The sequence below is a fragment of the Gopherus flavomarginatus genome, chromosome 3 (genome assembly GCF_025201925.1).
Source record: "Gopherus flavomarginatus isolate rGopFla2 chromosome 3, rGopFla2.mat.asm, whole genome shotgun sequence".
NCBI lineage: Eukaryota > Metazoa > Chordata > Testudines > Testudinidae > Gopherus > Gopherus flavomarginatus.
The window spans coordinates 161,424,324-161,445,334 of NC_066619.1; the positions used below are offsets into that span (position 1 = coordinate 161,424,324).

A 21,011-nucleotide genomic window follows, 5' to 3' on the forward strand; every position below is an offset into this window, starting at 1 on the left:
GGTGATGGGAAAGAGAACTACCTAGCTAATTTCCATTGAATGTTATGTCCTTTTCTTGCTATATTTCATCCTTTCAGCAGCTCCTAAAGTAAACTTGAGAGCAAGGTTCTTAGAACATTTTACTTACTGAATACATACAGAAAATTTCATCACAGACAAAAGTGATTGCTTAAAACTTGTTGGCAGTGGTTGCTTTTTATTTTATGGTCTCTTGCAACCTTTAGTAAGGTAGTGTTTGGCAATGAAAATATGTAGGAAAGCACAAACCACAAATAACAGCTGGCAGTAGCAGGGATGCATAAAAAGCATCAAAGAGAACCCAACAATCTGGGGACACTCTTACACTTATGGGTCCAATTCTCAAGTGAAGTCTTCGCTGACATTTTTTTTTTAAATAACCTTTACTCAAGCTAATATGTTAATGAAGATAAGGCAGTTGAGTCAAAGACTATGGCAGAGCCTGGGGGTTAATACTGCCTACTAACTCATAATAAATCTACAAGTTAGCTAATTTGAGTTGAAAACCCACCTTTTTGTGTGTGTTTTCAGTGAAGATGTGTTTCCCTTGTACAAATCAGACTTAAACACAGAGAATCTAGCTAGTGAGGATCACCTAGTCTAGGGGAATCCTCCAGGACTGCTATTCTCTGGCTAAAGGACATGGCTAGGAAAAAAGGGAACTTGGCTGTGGCCATCTCTGTGCTCTGTGGATTCCCAGCTGCTGGAATGCACCTGAAGGTCATTTGGCAGCAGTAGAGTTTAGAGTGGGCCTGTGGCAATAATGCCCTTAATTTGCCCTTAATCTGACACATGTTCCCATGCCAAAGGTTGTTTTCCCCCCTCCGCCCCACTATCTTTCACTCTAACCTCAGTTCCAGTCCATAGATATAAAATAGTTCTCGGTGCCCTAATAGAGGTGGGAAATAACTTCCACTGTAGTTGAAGAGTGTTTTAACGACACAAGCGAGTTACATTTCACAGTCACTATCCTAACTCTCATTGGGTCAGCAGCCCTGGGTAATCAGCCAAGAATCTCTGCTTCTGGCAAAGGGCAACCCAGGGCCAAACTTCCATGCAGAATGAAAGATCTCTTACTGATACAAAGGTGAAGCTTGTCTGAGACCAGGAGTCTGATATGAATAGTCAGATAAGCCCTATGCAAAAGAGAGGACTTTTTGTTTTGATGTTCAAAAGCTTCTCAGTGTCACTTCTCTCTTAAGTTCTTATACTTCCTATGCCTTTGATAGTAGGGATAAAATTTCATGGGGTTTGGTAGCATCTAATATGTCAGGCATCAGAAAAATCCATAGAGATAACTCCCATAAAACTTTTTTCTTTACAGCCTGACCCACCAACATCAAATAAATGGCAGCTGGACAACTGGCTAACCAAGGTGAACCAACCAGCAGCACCAAATGAGAATCTCAGTGAGGTTGTCCATAGACGTGATCATCAGGAGAGCAAGGGGCAAGGGAAAAGCAACAGCAGCAGCTCTCATGAACGTTCTGAATCAAATGAGTTGCACTCCAAAAACTCAAGCAAAATAACCAGGCCTCCCCAGGCGGTACATCTTCCCAGCAAACGGACCTGCCAGAAGTCTCCCACGCGCACTGAGGAGCCCTCTCAGAGGCCCACAGTTGGTACCAAGAAGCCCAGCAAGGTCCCACTACAAGAGGCTCACAGGGGAAGTCTGAAAGTGGAAAGTGAGCCTGGTCCATATGGGGTTAAAGACCAGTCTTCCAGAGACAAGCCAAAAGTAAAAACGAAAGGGAGGCCAAAATCCAGAGATAAAAAAGAATTGAAACCACCGGTGCAAGAGCCCTTGGAAAAGAAAAAGCATAAGAGCTCACACCAAGCCATTGCTAAAGCATTTTTGGACCCTAAGCCTGTGAAAGACATTGTGGCTGGCAGTGCCCCAGAACATTTCCCCCTCAGCCCAGTAGCTCAAAGCCAGAAGCCTGCCACCCCCACCAGGACTAGTGGCAAAAAGCCTGCCGTTGTGGTCAGAGAGGACTTCCATAGAGACAAACTTCTCTTGCCTATCAGGGATAAGACATTATTATCGCCCCTGAGGGATTTCCCAGTCCCTCATGCTCTTGTGGTTAAAATTGAGCTGTGTCTCCTTTCAAGAATTCCACAGCCACCTGGGAAAGGGAGTCGCCAGAAGAAACTTGAGGGTAAAGAGCTCTCGAGTTCGAGGAAGCAGGATTTGGAAAAGAAAAGCACAGAAACTCCTAACAAGTCTCTCAAAAAGAGAAAGGTGAGAGGGAATGGCGCGTTCTTACAATGGGAGCAGTGTTGTTCAATGGGCAGGGAATGTGGAGGTGGGGGAGAAATTTTAATAACGTTTCAACATTGTTTCCATTTCACAGGGTTCAGAACCCATTTTTCATCCCTTCCCTCAAATAATCAAATTTAATATACAATTTGATTATCAGAACAGTTATTAAATATCTTTATTTATCTAAAACCAGTTGTTCAACAAATTAATAATGTCAGTAACTATTCGGGACTGTTCTTGTGTTTTAAAAAGTCACAAAAATATTCAGAAAGCTTTTAGCAAAATGTTGTGTTGTCAAAAAAGGCCATTTTTTCAGGAAAAAAATCTTTCTAGTTAAAAAATATTTCAACCAGCTCTAGGACTGTGTAATCTCCGATTTTGCTAATGTTTCTCTAGATTGCTCCCTCTTTCAATTAATTGAATTTAGCCAAAGGAACACTTGAAAGTAGAGGAGGCTACGATGCCTTTTTGCTACAAGTAGCACGGTATTTGAAATGCTTCCCTTGCCGTGCATTCATCTGTATAACCCATTCAATATCAGTTGCAGGAGAGCACCACTGTCTTCTGTTGTAGGGATGCCCTCAGTGAGAACTGTTCCAGTTCAGCAGAGATGGGTGTCTTAGGCCTTGTCTGCACCCAAAAGTGGTAGAACCTCAGAGTTGCAAACACTTTGGGAATGGAGGTTGTTCGTAACTCTAAAATGTTCATAATGCTGAACACAACGCTATGGTTGTTCTTTTAAAAGTTTACATCTGAACATTGACTTACTACAGATTTGAAATTCTACTATGCAGAAGAAAAATGCTGCTTTAAGCCATCTTAATTTAAATGAAACAAGCACAGAGAGTTTCCTTACCTTGTCAATTCTGTTCTTCAAATCTTTCCCTTTATATTTTTTTAGTAGTTTCCGTTTAACACAGTACTGTACTGTACTTGCTTTTTGAGGGGGTCTCCTGCTGCCTGATTGTGTGCTTCTGGTTCCAAATGAGGTTGATTGGTCACGTCGTAACTCTGAGGTTCTACTCTACAATACCCTCCCCCTGGCAAAACCCCACCTCAGGGATGCAGTTATACTGGTATAAAGATGCTAATGCCACTGTGGCTTATTTCTGTATAGGAAGAGGAATAGCTGTGCCCATACCAAACCTTTATACTGGTATAACTGCATCCACATTAGGATTTGTAGTTGTGTAACTATGTGGGAGAAAGAAATCGTACATCTAACTGAAATGATTATACCAGTACAAAATCTATGTGTAGACCTAGCCTTGAGACCAGCTTCTTCTAGGCTGGTCTGTTCAAAAGGGGACCTGTTTTCTTTGTTAAATGAATTGAAGTGTTTTCTGACAGCCACACTAGCAGCTGTACGGGCCTAAAAAGCACAGAGAAAGTTAACCCTCAGTACTGTACGTCTGCTCCATAACCTGCACTGAAATACAAACAATCGATAATATAAAATACACACTTAATCTGCAGAGAGCTGGGACTGAAAACCTGGTTCTTTCGTACAAAAGGAAATGCCTCTGTCACTTGAGCTCAAGGATGGTTTCTTCAGCTGAAGTAGTGGGTCCTTTAACTTCTCTGAGTGCCTGCTCCTAGAGGATAACGTTACGCACTGGCTCATATATACACAGTCAGTACATTACAATACGCACAATGAGTTCACATGGTGAGTATACTCATCATGGTTACATCAGGGCCTATTCCCAGCTCTTCCTAATTCTTCAGGAAACACCAGATGGTTTGCTCTCAACTGGTGGGAGAATAGCAGTATTTTTATGTTGTTGGGCAGAGAATTAGCTGCTCTTTATTTGAGAGGAAGGGGCCATCGAACACAGGACACTTTCCCCTATTTTGCTAAGGAATGGTGGAGAAACTTGAGAACCCAGAAGTCTGTACTGTGGGAAAGTGAGAGAGAACTCCAATTGTGAAAGGTAAGTCTGTCTTTTCCTCTGTCACCAGAAGAGCAGAGAGATGAGTGACCTGACTCTCAGGAACACCTTCAGGGAGAGGAGTCTGTAACTTATTTGAAAGGGGGAAAAAATGGCCTTTTGTAACTTTTTACTGAATTTATTGGGGCCAGGTTGAAAAATTAACTGTCACTGTCTTGCTGGGGAAATTGCACAAGCCTCTACAGCAGGGGTGGGCAAACTACAGCCTGGGGGCCACATCCGGCTCTTCAAACATTTTAATCCAGCCCTCGAGTTCCTGCTGGGAAGTGGGATCTGGGGCTTGCCCCACTCCGGCACTCCAGACGGGGACTTGCCCCGCTCCACGCGGCTCCTGGAAGCAGCGGCATGTCCTCATTCTAGCTCCTATGCATGGGTTCAGCCAAGGGGCTCCGCCTCTCTCATTGCTCGGGAACCATGACCAATGGGAGCTGCAGGGATGGCACTTTCAGACAGGGCAATGTGCAGAGATGCCTGGCTGCACCTGCACATAGGACCTGGAGTAGGGACATGCCGCTGCTTCCAGGAGCTGCTTGAGGTAAGCACTGCCTGGAGCCTGCACCCCTGACCCCCTCCCGCAGGCCTACCTCCTGACCCAGCCCTGATCCCCCCTCCTGCCCTCTGAACTCCTTGGTCCCACCCCAGAGCACCCTCCTGCACCCCTAACCACTCATCCCCAGCCTCACTCTAGAGCCTGTACTCCCAACCAGAACACTCCCCCTCTCTCCCCCCCACCCCAACCCCTGCCCCAGGCTGGGACCCCCTCCTGCACCCAGAACTCCTCATTTCTGGCCCCACCCCAGAGCCTACATCCCCAGCCGGAGCCCTCACCCCCTCCTGCATACCAACCCCCAATTTCATGAGCATTCACGGCCCGCCATACAATTTCCATACCCAGATATGGCCTTCGGGCCAAAAAGTTTGCGCACCCCTGCTCTACGATATGAAAGTCTGCAGGCTTCAAACTGAATCCAATTTTAATATTGTTTTGGAGACACACATCTCCAGTGGGAATAGTGAAGGGGAAAACAACCCAGTTACTTTCAAAATGGAACTTGATAAATTCATGAATGGGATTATATGATGGTGGGGGACTTTCTAGTCCCATGTCTTTTGTTCCTTTGCCTATATACCAATTCAGTGGAGTGGATTTGTTTTTTCCCCTTCAGGAAAAAAAATCCTCTGGTTTCTCAGTTAAGGAGTTTGACAGACTGGGTGCTAGGTGATCTAAAGACACTTTCTTTAAAGCTCTTGTAAGGCCGCCAGCTCTTATGAAGTGTCCAATCCTGTGAGGTACTGCACATCTTTTGAAGTCAATGAGAGTTGAGGGCAACTGGTACCTCACAAGACTGAACCTTTGATGAAATGATGCCCTCACCCTTTTAGTGAGAATCTCTTCGTGTGAGTGTGGTTAGTACCAACTGCTACATGGGCCGAGCAGATTGATTAACTCATTCAAATTTTGCAGTATTTCCATATTAAAATAGTTTTAAAGTTTTTCACCCAGTTGATAATTAAACAAATATGCACACACAATTTCCACAGATCTTGTAATACATTTTTAAAGTCTTACTTAACCTGCTCTCTCTGTATATCTCTTCACTGAGAAGCTGGTATTATTTTAGAGCATATGGGCAGTTGTTCCAAACATTTTTTCCCCTGTACCTTATTCCTGTTGAAATGACCTTGGGGCAATCTGTGTGGTTTAATTCTTCCGTGTGCTTTATTTTCCTTTTTGGCAAGTGAGGCATATCACAAAACACAATTCGTTATCATTGATGACATTGCTAGAAGGAATTTTTATATGCTTTATATTGCTCTGTATGATTCATATTCATTAGCAACAAAACACCAAGAGCAGATTTAGAAATACTTGCTGTCACACGTGTAAGTCAGAAAATACTTTACCTTTTTCTTTTGGGGTGTTGGTGGGGGGTAAGTATTTCCACCAGAATCAATCTCTTCTAGCGAAACAAGACAAAATGTCATTTGGAATTTTTTTCAGGGAAGCTGATGTTTAGATTAATCAGCTGTGTTCTGGATTTGCATGTTGTTGTTTTTTAGTATTTTTGTGTTAACATTGAGAAATCAACTTTAGCTATGTTGGCCTGCACTTTTACCTGTGTATGTAGCATCTAAGTGGTGGTGGTTTGCTTTCAATAGGGAGAAGTGGAGAAAGAGCCTGATAAGAAGAAAATCAAGTTGGAGAAAGAAACCAAATCATTGTTGTCTTCAAGTCACAAAGACTCCAGTAAAATGAAGTGAGTATAGAGTGGCGAGATGCCAGAAAAATGCATGAACTTGAGCTTTTTAAAAAAAGGTTTTGGTGAGGAGCAGTTTCCCCTTGTCTTCCTGCAGGTATGGTATTGCTTAATGTCATATATATGCTATCTGAAATGTAAAGATAAATTTGCACCATACTACAACTTGGTGCCAACAACGTATGCACATACCTTTAAAAATCTGGACCTGAGCCCTTTGGGATATCTCAGGATGTTTTGTTTATCTTTTTCTTGCTCTCCGTAGTTCCTTCCCACCGCCTTTCAGCCTCTGCAGTCATTTTTGTTTTTTGGAAGCTGTGCATGAACAGTTTATACTAATACTCAGAGAAATTTTTGTTGTCAGGATTGCAGTGCTTTACAAACCATTAAGGCACATAAACCCTCTATGAGGTGGGATGGTACTGAACCCATTTTACTGAGGCAGAAAGCAATTAAGTAACTTAACGCAAGATCACACATGGGAGTTGGGTACAGCAGGACAGAGAACCCAGAAACTTTGATTTCCAGTCCCCTAATTGACCAATAGCTCTGTCCTGAGCAGGGCTGGCTCTACAGTTTTCGCTGCCCCAAGCAGCGCGCCGAATTGCTGCCATGTGACCTTAGGGCGGCAGGTGCGTTTCCGCGGCGGTGGCAATTCAGCGGCAGCTTCTATGTTTAGCTGAAGCCGCTGTGGACAGCTAAACATAGAAGCTGCCACCGAATTGCCTCCACTGTGGAAATGCGCCTGCTGCTCTAGGGACACAGTGGCACACAGACTGCCCCCGCCGCCCATGGCGGCAATTCGGCACACTGCTTGGGGGCAAAAACACAGGGACTGCTGCCCCTTGCAGATTGCTGCCCCAAGCACCAGCTTGGAATGCTGGTGCCTGGAGCCAGCCCTGGTCCTGAGAGGGGAGGCATCTGGCGTGTTATGAACTGTCTTTGCACTCTAAGACTCCAGTCAAGCAAAGCACTTAAGCACATGCTTAACTTTAAGCACATGATTTCTATGGAACTACTAACATGTTTAAAGTTAACATGGTTAAAGTTAAGTGTATGCTTCAGTGCTTTTTAGAATCAGGGTGTAAGCGGCTTACCTAACTGCTGCCTTGTCTAACTTTTCCTGCTTAGAAGAATATCATGAAGGTTGTGATAAAGAACTTGGTGATCGAGCAGCCTCAGATTTCCTTGATGTCTCTGGTTCCTGCGCTGGTTCTGATATTGAGACCACATTTGTCTTGTTAGTTGGTGATCATGATGGACTAATGATGGACAAAAATCAGATGTTACTGATATTAGATCAGATAATAGATCTGTCAGCTGTCTTTGATACCACTAACTATGCGGTTTTGGCAACTTGCTTACAGACTCTAGTTGAGTAGACAGTATCTGTTTTGAGTAGTCCTACTCTTTCCTGTCCAAGAGGTCACAGCTGGTGGTGTTGGATGATTGAACATCTGTTCTAAGTGCCTTGTGGGTTCTGAAGGTCTCTGTTCTGTCACCCTTTGCATATGTGAGGCTGCTGAGGAGACAGTGGAAAGATGTGGCCTATGCTGTCTTCAGTATGCAGATGACATGCAACTTTGTGGCTTTAATCACACCCAGATGGTGCAGAGTCCTTGCTTTTCTCAGGGCGTTGCCAAGATTGGGACTTGGATGAGAGTAGACTAGCCAAAACTTTATCCAGAGAACAGGTGTGCTTTTTGGTTTGGAAGTTGTTCCTACTTCCATTATTAGGGAAGTTTGTCTCCATCTTTTATCCAAAACGTTCACAATTTCAGGGTGTCTTTTGTACCATGATTATTCCAGGAGTCCCAGCTGGCATTAGTATCCAAAAATGTTGTCTTCCCTCAGCATCCAGCATTATAGCTCAACATTTCTTTTAGATTTGCCAAAGTTATCCAGGCCTTTGTAACTCCTCAACAAAATGATTGCAATGCACTTTGCATGAGTGTAGATGACTTGTATGCTACAACTAGTGCAGCATGCAGCTACCCATCTGCTTGGCTGCATCAGCTGGAGAGGGCCTATAAAACCAGATCTGCCCCAGCTGAAGCGGTGTCCTATTACTTTGAATTGAACCAAAAATAATTGACTTTCGTCTATAAATGTCTTCATGGAATGGGTCTAGCTATCTGAGCAGACAGCCTCTCTGCAGGGAAAACACTAAGGCAATTGATACTGGATGAGGTCTTTGTGCTTAACAGTCCCTATGTTTAAATGTCTGGGTGTTTGCAGGAGGGCATTATTAGTGGAAGGCCTTCAGTTCTGGAATGTGTTTCTGCCTTGGGCCCAACAAGAGCTGGAGTTTCTTTAGGGCAGAGATTCTCAAACTTCATTGCACCGTGACCCCCTTCTGACAACAAAAATTACTACACAACCCCAGGAGGGGGAACCAAAGTTTGAGCCCACCTGAACCCTGCTGTCCCAGGCGGGGTGTGGGGCCCAAAGCTGAAGTCCTAGTGCTTCAGCCCCAGGTAGGGGTGGCCTGTAACCTGAGCCCTGCCACCCTGGGTTTGGGCCCCGGGTGGTGAGGCTCAGGCTTTGGCCCCGGGTTGTGAGGCTCAGGCTTCAGCCCCAGGAAGTCTAACATCAGCCTAAAATGGGGTCACGACAACCCACAGTTTGTGAACTTCTGCTTTAGGGTTGAATGGGTTGTTTTTTCATTTATTTTCGTGTTTTCTTTTGGACTCCAGTCAGTAAAGATCATGAGGGTAAATTCACTGTTCCACTCAGGTACCTTATATCATTTTGACAACCCAAAGAAGCTGCAAAGGTAGTGGCCAGTTAAGTGAGGTTTACAGAAGAGGTACACCTCTGCCAGAGTTGGCTGATTTTAAATCTGGCCTGTGATGATGAGAGACTCTGTAAACTGATGGTGACGAGGGCTGGCCCAAGGATAAGAATTCTGTTTTCCAAAAAATCTGAGACATTTGTGTCCATTTGCATTGGGATGAAAATGAGAAATTTTCATTTCGTGAAATTTTTCACCAAAACCAAAAAAACACCACGTCAGAATGGCCAGTAATTGGACCTAATGCCTGATTCAGGGCGGGGACTCCAACCTGAGTCTCATATTCCAGGTGAATGCTCTGACCATCAGGCTACAGAGTCAATCTCTCTCTCTCTCTCTCACTGTCTCCTTCCGGAACCTCAGAAACCATCGGATGAATGTTTGCTTTGATGAAGTAACATTCTGCAATGGAAAAATATTTTGTCCAAAAGTCCCAAACTAGTACTAGTGGTAACCTCACTCTCTAACCTACGGAACAAAACTGGTACATCCCTGTCCCTTGAACAGTGGTTTCTATCTCAGCAGTTCTGTGCAAGCTAATTTAACTGGCAAGTCTTCACGTTCACTTAATTTTATGAAAGTATATGATCTGAGGTCATGAGGATTTCTATCTGATGCTAGGGACAAAGAGTGCATTCTGCGAAATAAGAAAGAAGGCCAGTGCTGTGGTAAGCCACTTTGAAAAAACAACATGCTGTGGTAGCTTTTACCATGCCCGATGTCCTTTCTCAGAGATTCTGGTCTCTCATAAATCCAAGAAGAAGGAAGAAATGGGAAGGTGGCTATGTTGCAAGGTGTTGTGAAGGACAAGACAATAACAGGGTTCAAAAAAAACCTAGATAAATTCATGGAGGATAGGTCCATCAATGGCTATTAGCCAGGGTGGGCAGAGATGGTGTCCCTAGCCTCTCTTTGCCAGAAGTTGGTAATGGACGACAAGGTTCTGTTCATTCCCTCTGGGACACCTGGAATTGGCCACTGTCAGAAAACAGGATGATGGGCTAGATGGACCTTTGGTCTGACCCAGTATGGCTGTTCTTATGTTCGCTCTTCTTAAATCCCAAGTCATTTAGCTGTAAAATTTTCCTCTGATAACAAACCTGAAATTTGTCTTTATTGCTGCTTCAAATCTGATTTTCCTGCATGTTGTTGACAATTGAGGACACGCATTCTAAATCTCCAGAAAGTCCCTAAAGTTTCCTCTTGCTTTTGATGGATTCTTTTCTTAATTAGTCATCTCACATTTCCAGCTGAATAAACAGAATCGTTGCACCATGTAATTCACTATTTTTTTAAAGCTCTGTATTATATACCATGACCACCCTAAATGTTAAGTTCATTTTCCATCTCCAGAGTATCCAAATTTCCATCCGAGACACTGAAGAAGGAGCTCCTGCAACCACCACCGTTGCCACCAATGTCTGCTGCGCAATCTGCCCAGAAGCCAGCCAAGATGGCACAAAAGAGACACAAGGGCGAGAGCAGCACCTGCAGCCAGCTGCCTGACACCAATAACCGAACTGCCAAGAGCAAGAGCAACCACAAGGATTCTTCATCCTCCAAGCACAGGAAAGTGGAGGGGAAGCATTCTGAACATTCTAAAAGCAGCAAAGTAGGTGTAAGTTGTTAATGGCGAAGCTTGTCATTCTAGCAGTGAGTGTTCTACAATTTCCTTCAGCAACATTATTCTCTTTTCCTTCATGTTTTTAAAGGACAAGGCATTTGAATGAGTGACACTATGGTTTTTAGACAGGTTTTTTTTTCTTGGTTCCTGCGAGTCTGTCTAGCAAAATCTTGCTCACTAAAAATCAATATGTTCTCCCCAATGGTAGAAAAGCAGAGACTAGGGTGAGGTTTCTGATTAGTAAGACATGATTGTTTGTTACAAAGTACCCTACTTGTTTGTTGTTTGCAATGATTTGTATGTTGTTAAAACTCCAGATAACAAAATAAAGTAGCGTCTTTGCTTTTTCAGTATGTTTGCTAATTGTACTTGATAATTTACAAAATACACTAATTTGTAATACTTTTAAGTTATTTATATGACTTGTTAAGATTTTGCTGTTCCAGAAAAAAATTCCTTGGAGGCAGGACATCTGCTGATCGAGGCTAAGCTATCCAGCAACTTCTGTTGTGCAGCAGGGGCCTGAGCCAAAGCCCAGTGAAGTCAATTGGAGTCTTTCCATTGGCTTCATTGGACTTTGTAACCAGCCCTAGGTGATCTGTGCTGTTAAAGGCAGTTTAACTTGATGCTTTCCATAAAGTTTCCCATCTGCCTTCACCCTGCTAGTAAGCAAATAATCAGGAGGATGTGCAAATGTGAAAGATGACGCTTGGGTTATAGGATCACATTCTCAGTCCTGGCCTTGGTTTTGAGCAGGCACATTTGCAGGCATAATAGTTGCATATGCAAGTCAGCCTGTTTAAAAAACATTTTTTTTGTTTGACTTGAGCTCCCTTTAAAAAGCAGGCCCCTGTTATTGAATAGGACCTGGGTTTGTGCTAATATGTATTATTTCTAAAATTGTTTCACAGTAGAGTTGATGAGCCTTGTGGCTAGTGCTGGATGTTTTCAGGTTATAAAACCCAGTTCTGTTGCCATTTTTGTTTGGATGGATATATGTAATCCGAACTTTGTTCATTTGTTGGTTTTTAGAGGATGTGGGCAGTTGCACTAGCCAGCTTCAAATGTCTGTTTTATAACTCTGCTTTTCTGGAATTTCAGCAAGTAATTTAAATTCAGCAACTGTTGCCTCACACCTCAAGGTTAAGCTAGCAATGGGTCTGTGTGAATAACATGGAGTAGATCTTATTTGTACCGAGAAAACAGGGTTGTTATCAGTCTTAGTGCTCTCTTAGCTCACTATGCCATTGTCCTGCTAAATACATCTCTTGTTTCAGTAGCAAGGGAAACCTGTTACTTAATTTCTCCCCCTCAGGAAAAGTTCACATTGTGCTGAAGATTGCAAGCAGTAATATAAGAAGGCAAGTTTCCTCCTCCTTTACAAAAAGAGAGAGAAAAGAGAATATATTCTGAGACTAAATAACAATTTTCTTTTTTAATTTGGAAACCCAAAGCTTTTAAAACTGCTTTTGATTACAAATTCCTTGACCAGTTCTTCTCTGCATGATGACTTCCCAGGGACCTTCAGGAGATGTCAAAAACCCATTCCCGGTGCCTTCTTTGCCAAATGGTACCTCCAAGCCAAGGAGACCTCAAATCAAGTTTGAAAAGTAAGGTTTTTCTTTATACCCTCCTCCTCCTCCTTCACACTGATCATGTCATCTTCACTGTCCTTTCAGTGCCTTAACTTTGTGCAAAACATAAACTTCTTGCTCTCAATTTCAAGACTCTCTGCACAGTGATACCCCTGTGTGGATCTCGGTTCTCACTGCCTCCTTGAGTTGTACCCTTCTCTCAGTCACATCTCCTAGTCAGTTATTATAGTTCCCCTTTTCTTTAAGACTTACTTTCCTTGTATGCACATGATCTCCCTCTTTTCATTCAGATCTCTCCTTAAAACGTTATTTTTTCCATGTGGCGGGTGTGTGGTAACCCAGCAGAGACTTGCCCTGTTTATTTTAAAAAATTTTTTGTTTTTTTGCTCCCATTTTCTTACCGCTCTAGTGTGGAGGAAAGCCATTGTAGAAATGACACAGCATTTGGCAAGGAAATCACCCTTCTTGATAAGTGCCTTTGTGTGCATCAGTGAACATTTGTTTTTATTCGGCTGAATTATGAGACTTTGAAAATGGCACTTTACCCATGAGCAGCGAGATCGGTGCACTTTTTAGTTCAGGCAGAGAGGAGTCTGTGCAGAGCCCTGCTTATTTCTCTGTTAGTTTTATGAGTACACAGTGAGCTGTGCACACTTTGTACAACAAATACATTAGTCCAATGCATGGAGGTGTACGTGGACAGAAGTATGCTTTATAAAATGTGCACTGAATAAGGCAGGTTCTGTAAGAGCCTCTGCCTCATTCACTGTGTATCTTGCATCCAAATGAGTTTAATGGACCCTGTTTGTCTGGCATACCTAGAATAGTGAATGGTACTACAAAGTGTTGCACATGTAAACCGAAGACTGTAGAAGAATATGTATGCTGTATTATATTTGAGAAGCAAGACAAGATAATGCAATTAAATTAGTGCATATGCACAGGAAGGCAGAGCTAAACTTGCCCTTGCAACAGAAACTAGAATTTTCTGACTTTAGAGTACCCGGGAGCGCAACCTGAACATTCTTCTAATGTAGCTTTCTTTTGATGGAATCCAGACCATCCTGTCTGTTAGAGTTAGACTGTAAGCTCCTTAAGCAGGAACTTGACTTCTGAGCATTGCCAAACAGTCTGACAGTATTCAGTTGGTGGTGATTGTAATTAAGTCATCAGAGCAGCAGCCCATACAGCAGTTACAGGGTCCTGGAGATGTAACGTTAAAATTGATACTTACTCTATCTTTTTGTTTTGTCTCTCTCTCCTCTCCCTCACTTCTAATTCAGACAACATCCGATGGAGTATCACATAGAGGAGGCCAAAAGACTGAAGCACAAAGCTGACACAATGGTACGTCTGGGCCTTGTGCTGGGAGTGTTAAAAGGTTTTCTAAATAAACCTGTGGCTTGCTTATGAAGGTGCACTTTTTGCATATGTCCTGGATCACAGAATAAAAGCTTTGTTCTTTCCTTCCCACCTAGCCTTCTGTATCTATTGGTCAAGGTACAACCTACTCCTCTTGGGACACATGCCAAGAAATCCTATCTCACAGGGTCAGGGGGTTCAAAATAGATTAATCCTGTGTCATATCCAGTTGTCACATTCAGATCTAGTACACACAGGAATATGGACAAGATTTGTTCATATTTTTCCCAGTTAAATGAAGATCTCTAAATATTTTTTTAGGCTTGTATCCACTAAAGGCTGAGCTATGTCCAGTTTAGGTCTTTTGACCTGATCTAGAAAATGAGTCGCACAGAACAGAATTCAAAGTTGATATGACCATGTTCACCCCGTACACATTATACAGGGTTAGCAGGTTTGTTTGCTTTGCAAAACTGTCACAAAGCCCTTGAAAGATGGAACAGATTGAAGTATTTTAAGACAGTCTACTGTCGGAAAATATAATTACACTTCTTGTAAACAAGATTGAAAATGAGCTCTGTAACTATGATTACCTGGATTTCTCACAGGTGTGGTTTGCTTAATAACATGCATAATTAAACGTACTTTTTGTTCATTGTTATGGTATAATCAGGTAATAAGAGCATTTGTTCTCTGTAATGTATCTGTAAAATCAAAACTCGGGGATTTATTTGTTTGTAACTTTTAGATGCTTTTGCTAAAATAGACAAACTGGTGGACTCTAGCTAGCTTTTCATCTCTGGAGATCCTTTATTAAAAAAACGCTACATAGACCACAAGTGCAAATGGCCTAGGTTCTATCCTAACTCTAATTTCTTCCTACTTGAAAAATAATGCTGATATTTTATAAAGCTCCCTAGAGGATTTGGCACCATTTAAATTAAATGGAAACTGACCATCCAAATCCCCAGATGTTTTTTGCCCTATCCCTGGCTCTAGCTAATGCTTTTAAGGCCTGGGTATTTACTCTTGTTGACAATTATTGCAAAAGTCCCATTGAATTCAATGCTGCAAGATCAGACCCTTAGTCCCTTACTTTCTCCGCACCAATTTCAATTTGTGTGTATATTCATTATGCCTTTTAATTATTTTATTCGAGCCACAGAACTTTTGCACCTAAAAATTAAATAGTGGGGTGGAGGGAAGATGGGGGGGAATAAGAAATGGATTGAGAAGAAAACAGATTGGGTTAATTATCCAGCTATTAGTTGGTTACACATGCAGTCTGACATAGCGTATCGCTTCCTGTTGCCTTTTCAGTTTTACTCTGTCCTCTTAATAATTGCTGTTGTATGGTAAAATTATATATTATATGCAGTTCAACCCTTCTATCCTTTATATGTCATGTTTCCCTTCATATTGTGGAAAGTTGCTGAACATTCTAGCAAGTGCCATGCACTTCTGTAGATGTACTGTAAAACACATGAAAATAATTACACACTGTAACAGAGGGTGAAATAAATATTTGACACAGACACGCATTTTGTGTGTGTGTGTGTGTGTGTGTGTGTGTGTGTGTGTGTGTGTGTGTGTGTGTGTGTGTGTTGAAAGCACTGCTTGTGGTGTAAGGTACATTATTGCCAACATCAAGTGCTCAAAAGTCACAAGGCTGGCACTTAAAAATAATGATTGACTTAAATTTATTTTGTAAAATGTCATATTTTTTTCTCTTTATTTCCTCCTAGTTTCCAAGCATTTAGGGTGTGTTCACTACACGTTTTCAAGCGTTTCTCTACAATGATGAGGCCTAGAAATTTACTTAAAAAAACCTGAAAGCTGAGATTCTCAATCTCTTGATTCCAACAGCTTAGGGGTGTTAAGACCATTCCAAATATCTTGAATCTCACGATGGAACAGCAAGAGTTGGTAGCACTAAGAGAGCAAGAAGGAGTGGGGAGTTGGAGATCTGACAGACATAGGTCTATGTGATAATTTAAGAATATTGATATGTAACCTAGTTAATGAGAGAGACTGTATAACTTATATTGAGGTAGTGAAATGTTTATTATATGCCTATAATGTTCAAATTCAGTGGGATCTATGCTGGAAGACAACACAATTGCTTCACAGGGCTGGTCTACACTGGGGGGCGGGATCAATCTAAGATACGCAACTTCAGCTACGTGAATAGCGTAGCTGAAGTCGAACTGTCTTAGATCGATTTACCTCTCGTCCTCACGGCGCAGGATCAAAGTCCGCGGCTTCCCTTGTCGACTCTGCTACCGCCTTTCTCGCTGGTGGAGCTCCAGAGTCGACGGGAGCACGTTCGGGGATCGATATATCGCGTCTAGATGAGACGCGATATATCAATCCCCGAGAAATCGATCGCTACCCGCCTATACGGCGGGTAGTTTAGACATACCCTCAGTTACCAACACCCAGGCACACCCTTGAGAGAATGGGGCATGCTGTTAGCTTCAGGGATCCTGTACCCTGTTTTCAACAAGTTGCAAGCCTTGTTTTGCCAAACCTGGGAGCCTGGAGATCAAAATTCTAAGCAATTGAAAAGCCCTCCTTAGGGAAAGGAAGCTCCATTGTCAGAAGCTGTTGAGGGAGACAGGCTGACACACACAGATTTTGCAGAGCGGTTTGTCTGAAAGACATTCCCAGTTCCAGGGGATGGTAAGATTTAGGGAAAAGCTGGTATGTGTACAGATTGGTTTATTGTTATTTAAGGCAGTTTCCCTCTGAAATACTTGTTCTCTAATAAATAATACTTTGCATTGAGAAGGATGTCTAGTCTCTGGTTACCACTGCCATTGTCTCTGAAGGGAATAGAATCACAGGGTCTAGGCAGAAGTGAGACCTGCTGAGGTAGATCATAGAGAACTGCACCACAGAGTGGAAGAATCTCATGATTCTGCCTTCAGAGAGATGATGGTGTGACGTCCAAGACCTGGGTGAGATGCCCCAAAGAGACCCATTAGAATAGGAACTGACACAGGATGAGAGGAAGTAGGAGGAAACTGGGATAGTGATGCAATGCAGTTGTAAACCTATTTCAATTGTCCAGTATGCTCCAGTTGCTTTGTGTTGCTCCAGAGTAGCAAAAGCAGTCAGATTTCTCCAGTGATTATGCCCATAACATTGAAGAAAATACTTCATAAAATAGCATTTTCTTTGGGTTTCTTGTTTACAGAAATTGTAATTGTAATTCAGTTTTTTAATTGAAAAAGAAACCAGGGCAATTCCTAGGAGGGAAATAATCTGTTAAAATGAAGTTAAAGTTGTGAGTGCATGTCCGTAATTTTGGATAAAATACATTTCAGGGATGTTAGTTAACTCAAACCAAGTTGATCACAAGTGTAAATACTTTCAAAAAGTGCCTTCGCAACAGAAGACAGGTATGACAACTCGTGCAAATTACAAATACATTAATTCATGTGAAATTGGGTATCTAGTTTTAAACATTTGGCTGTTAGCATTCAGGCTTCTTGGATTATAAAGGATTAAACATCTTTGCAGATTAAGAAAATCCGCCAAACTACTTTACTGCAAAACTCCATAACATAAGAGCTTGCAATTAAAGATAAAGGCAGCATTTTCTTCCAATAGCAGGATACATTTCAAACCGTATGAAAAACCTATTGTGTAGGTATTTTTCCAAATACATAATCTGAGAATAAAATGAGGCTATGTTGTTCCGAAAGATTATATAATAGTGTTCATAGCAAGCAAAGTATATATTTATTACTTAAAATATGAATACATGTTTGACACATGTTCTCTTTAAATAGGCATACCAAATTCTAGTGGTGTTTAGAATTGTTCTTCTCTTTTCCCAGGGTTGTCTTGCTAAAAAAAGACATGGGAAAAGGAGTGTGATAGCTGTATTATTTTGTAGGAATATTAGACGTGTTTCAGTTTAGCTGCTGGATATTGTTCTGGCTGACTGCACAAAGTTATGTCAAAGGAGGCGGGGGGAGGGGCGGATGGGGGACAAATAGGAACTGAAACAATGACAGAGATAAGGTATCTTGAGGAAGAATATCAACAGTCCTTAAAAGAACAATGCGTGAAGCAAACTTTGGAAAATACCACCTGCCTATCATTAGAAGGTGACATACCTATTTTTCCAAGGCCAGAGACTAATATCAAAAGAACACGAAGCATTTAAAAACCCCTGACCCATAAAGGAAGAGTGGGGGAGCAGGCCACAGCTGCTTAGGGGGAGAGACTGAGATAGGCAATACATGCACCATGGCTGTGGAACTAAGGCAGAGGTTCTGCAGTATGTGCCTGAGACAGCTGGCTCGCCTGAGCTTTGAGAGAGGTGGTGAGTTACAGGCAAGTCCCAGACTTGTGGGTTTAACCCTTCCTCCCTGCGTGCTGTTGTACCTTTGGGCACATGGACAGTATGCCTGTTTGGAAGGAACTGTTCTGAGTCACTTTAAACAGGTGCTGGTCACAGGCATATGGAGAAGTGTATCTGGCAGGGAGAGGTGAAGGTAGTGGTGCCATCAGTCACCAGAAGGGATGTAAGGGGGTGTAAGACACTGCTTTCCCTGTAACGCTGGTAGGATGGCGTGACTAGGGGCTGCTGTAGCTGGTGATCCAGTCTTAAGTGGAGTGAACTGCACGGTTCCACTGTGAAGAATGCAGGTTGAGGCTGTCAGTTGGAAGGAGAGCCCATGGGAGAAACTAGAGGGAGAGAACACAGGGTGCAGCTCACCTCTGAGATGTCAGACATTTTTTCTGGAATCAGAGTTGGAACCCTTTGGGTAACGTTCTGAGGCCAGCCTCCTCTCTCCAAACTGTGCATATCTAAGCAAAGAGAAGGCACAGATATGGCAAAGAATGAACAAAGAACCATAATTTTTCTCATTGGCTAACCATGAGCACCTTCTTCTCGACAGACAGACAAGGTTGCAAAGGCATTTCAGTACTTGGAGGCTGCCCTTTCCTTCATCGAGTATGGAATTGCTGTGGAATCTGATGCACTGACACCAAAATCAGCATACACCATATTCACAGACACCATAGATCTCCTTAAGTAAGTGTAAAGCCATTTCAGTGACACAGCATGGATTTTAAAAAAGTTTTTACCATTTATTATTTGTATTACATTAGTGATAGGAGCCCCTGTCACAGTCGAGGACCCCGTTGTGCTAGGCACAGCATGAACACTGCATAAAAAGACTGTCCAGAGAGCTTACAATCTATGTATACCTCTGAATTTCACTCATATCTCAGTTTTGATCTCTGATCCTGGGCAAGATAGTGGAGCAGTTGCTACTGGACTCACTTAATAGAGAATTAAAGGAGGGTAGTATAATTAATGCTAATCAACATGGGTTTATGGAAATAGATTCTGTCAAACTAACTTGACTAGGTATTCCATGATACTTTGATTAAGAAACGAGAGAGAGAAAATTAACATGACTCCCATTAGATGGATTAAAAAGGCTGGATAACTGATAGGTCTCAAAATATAATTGTCAATGGGGATTCCTCATCAAATGGGTATGTTTCTAGTGGGGTCCTGCAGGGATCAGTTCTTCGGCCTACACTTTCCTGCCAGTACATTTACAGGAGGTTCTTTTAGCCAAGTTCCCTTTTTTGTTTGCTGCTGTTTTGCAAGAGGGGATTTTCCAATTACAGTAAACTCTGCTTACGAAGGATGTAAATCACCTCCCAAGCGGAAGGAAGCATCAGTCATACAGAAATATATCGGCTATCACTTAATCCGTACGCAGTCAGTGTTTCGTGAATGTTTCCCAGACATGATCTCTAGGTTCCTTGTCTAGAACTGGTTGAAAAAGACCAATTTTTCATGGGAATTTTTTTTTCTAATTTTCTTCTTAAAATTAAGGTTTGACCCAAAAAAACCAAACCTAAAATATATTGCTGAAAAGCTTTCAGTGTTTTTTCCTTGAAAATATGGCAATTTTTGACCATATGAAAATTTCCCATTAAAATGTTTTGATCAAAAAGCCATTTTTTGTCAAAAATGTTCAGATGAAAAAATGTAACTGGACTATATCCTTCTGTCCTGCTCCCTAAACTGCCCTTGTGCACTTACCGTTCCCACTTTGGCATTCCTGTATATTGGACTCAGGATGCCCACTCTGACCCAAGCTCAGTAAGGTGGACAACAATGATAAAACCCAATCCACGTGCAGAACACCTGCTAAAGTTAAGGCGATTTCTAACTGTGGCACAATTAGAGGGTCAGTCCCTTAATTAGTGCTTTACACAAATAAATAAGTATTAGTATCCCTGTTTTACACGTAGGCACAGAGAGATAGTAAAGTGGCTTGTTCAGGATCACACAGTGAGTTATAAGCAGAGCTGGAAATAGAACTTAGGTCTCCTGATTCACTATTTGAGCCAGTGGATCGTGCTGGCTTTCCATAAATGGTGTGCGGTATTTGTCATTGGGAAATCTAGCTCTGTTGACGAATGTCATTAATTTTTTTTTTGTTTTGTTTTCTTACAGATTTATAATGACATTAAAATCCTTTTCAGATACCTCGGCATCTGCACATGAAAAAATCTTTGCTGTTTTGTGGTATGAGTCTATCTCCCTCACCACCCCACCCCTAGTTGTGACATTTTATATTCTCTTTTTGAACCTGGTAGATTGAAAGACCCTTCATTCTGAGAGGTGGAAGGTTGGGCTAAACTGATAGTTACGTTTATGCAGAAACTTTGTAGTAGAGTGAACTCTTAAATATCTCCTTTTAAAATGAACTGGCATATCAGTAGGGAGCCATGTGTGTAAGGTTAAGGTTCTAAATCTCACTTGATATGCTGGTAATTTAAGCGTCCGTAAACGCTTAAGCTGATTTGCCTGACAAAGTTTCTGAGCTGTGTAACTGAAGCCATGGTTGAACATACCCACGTCAACTCTGGGCACAGGGTATATTAGGCCCATAACACCTATTAGGAGTTGTGCATCTACTTCCCTGACTGTTCCTGTTTTTCTCTGACATGATCTTCTCTCAGTGGCTGTCTGTGGTATATGGGGAAGGAAGCACAAACTTTCTTCAATTTGAAGTAAAATGGATATATATGTCCTCAAGCTCTGCAAGAAGAATTGCTGCTGGAGTGGCGTTGAATGTTCTGACACTGATTCCTGGTTT

At 42.1% G+C, this 21,011-nt stretch overlaps 1 protein-coding gene across 9 annotated transcripts in view; it reads left to right on the top strand.

The window, feature by feature from the left end:
- AFF1 (ALF transcription elongation factor 1) overlaps positions 1-21,011 on the top strand; it is a 188,568-nt gene that overhangs the window by 152,255 nt on the left and 15,302 nt on the right. For 5 of the 9 annotated variants that reach the window (XR_007773513.1, XM_050946780.1, XM_050946781.1 and 2 more), the window contains 7 exons: positions 1,343-2,260; positions 6,394-6,491; positions 10,639-10,903; positions 12,428-12,519; positions 13,788-13,851; positions 18,783-18,919; positions 20,366-20,437. Coding sequence is in view for 8 of the 9 variants with exons in the window: in XM_050946780.1 (XP_050802737.1) it covers positions 1,343-2,260; positions 6,394-6,491; positions 10,639-10,903; positions 12,428-12,519; positions 13,788-13,851; positions 18,783-18,919; positions 20,366-20,437 (1,646 nt within the window). In the remaining variant the exon portion in view is untranslated. The remainder of the gene's footprint in view (positions 1-1,342; positions 2,261-6,393; positions 6,492-10,638; positions 10,904-12,427; positions 12,520-13,787; positions 13,852-18,782; positions 18,920-20,365; positions 20,438-21,011) is intronic. The other 4 variants (XM_050946782.1, XM_050946783.1, XM_050946786.1 and 1 more) reach the window with 1 other exon arrangement.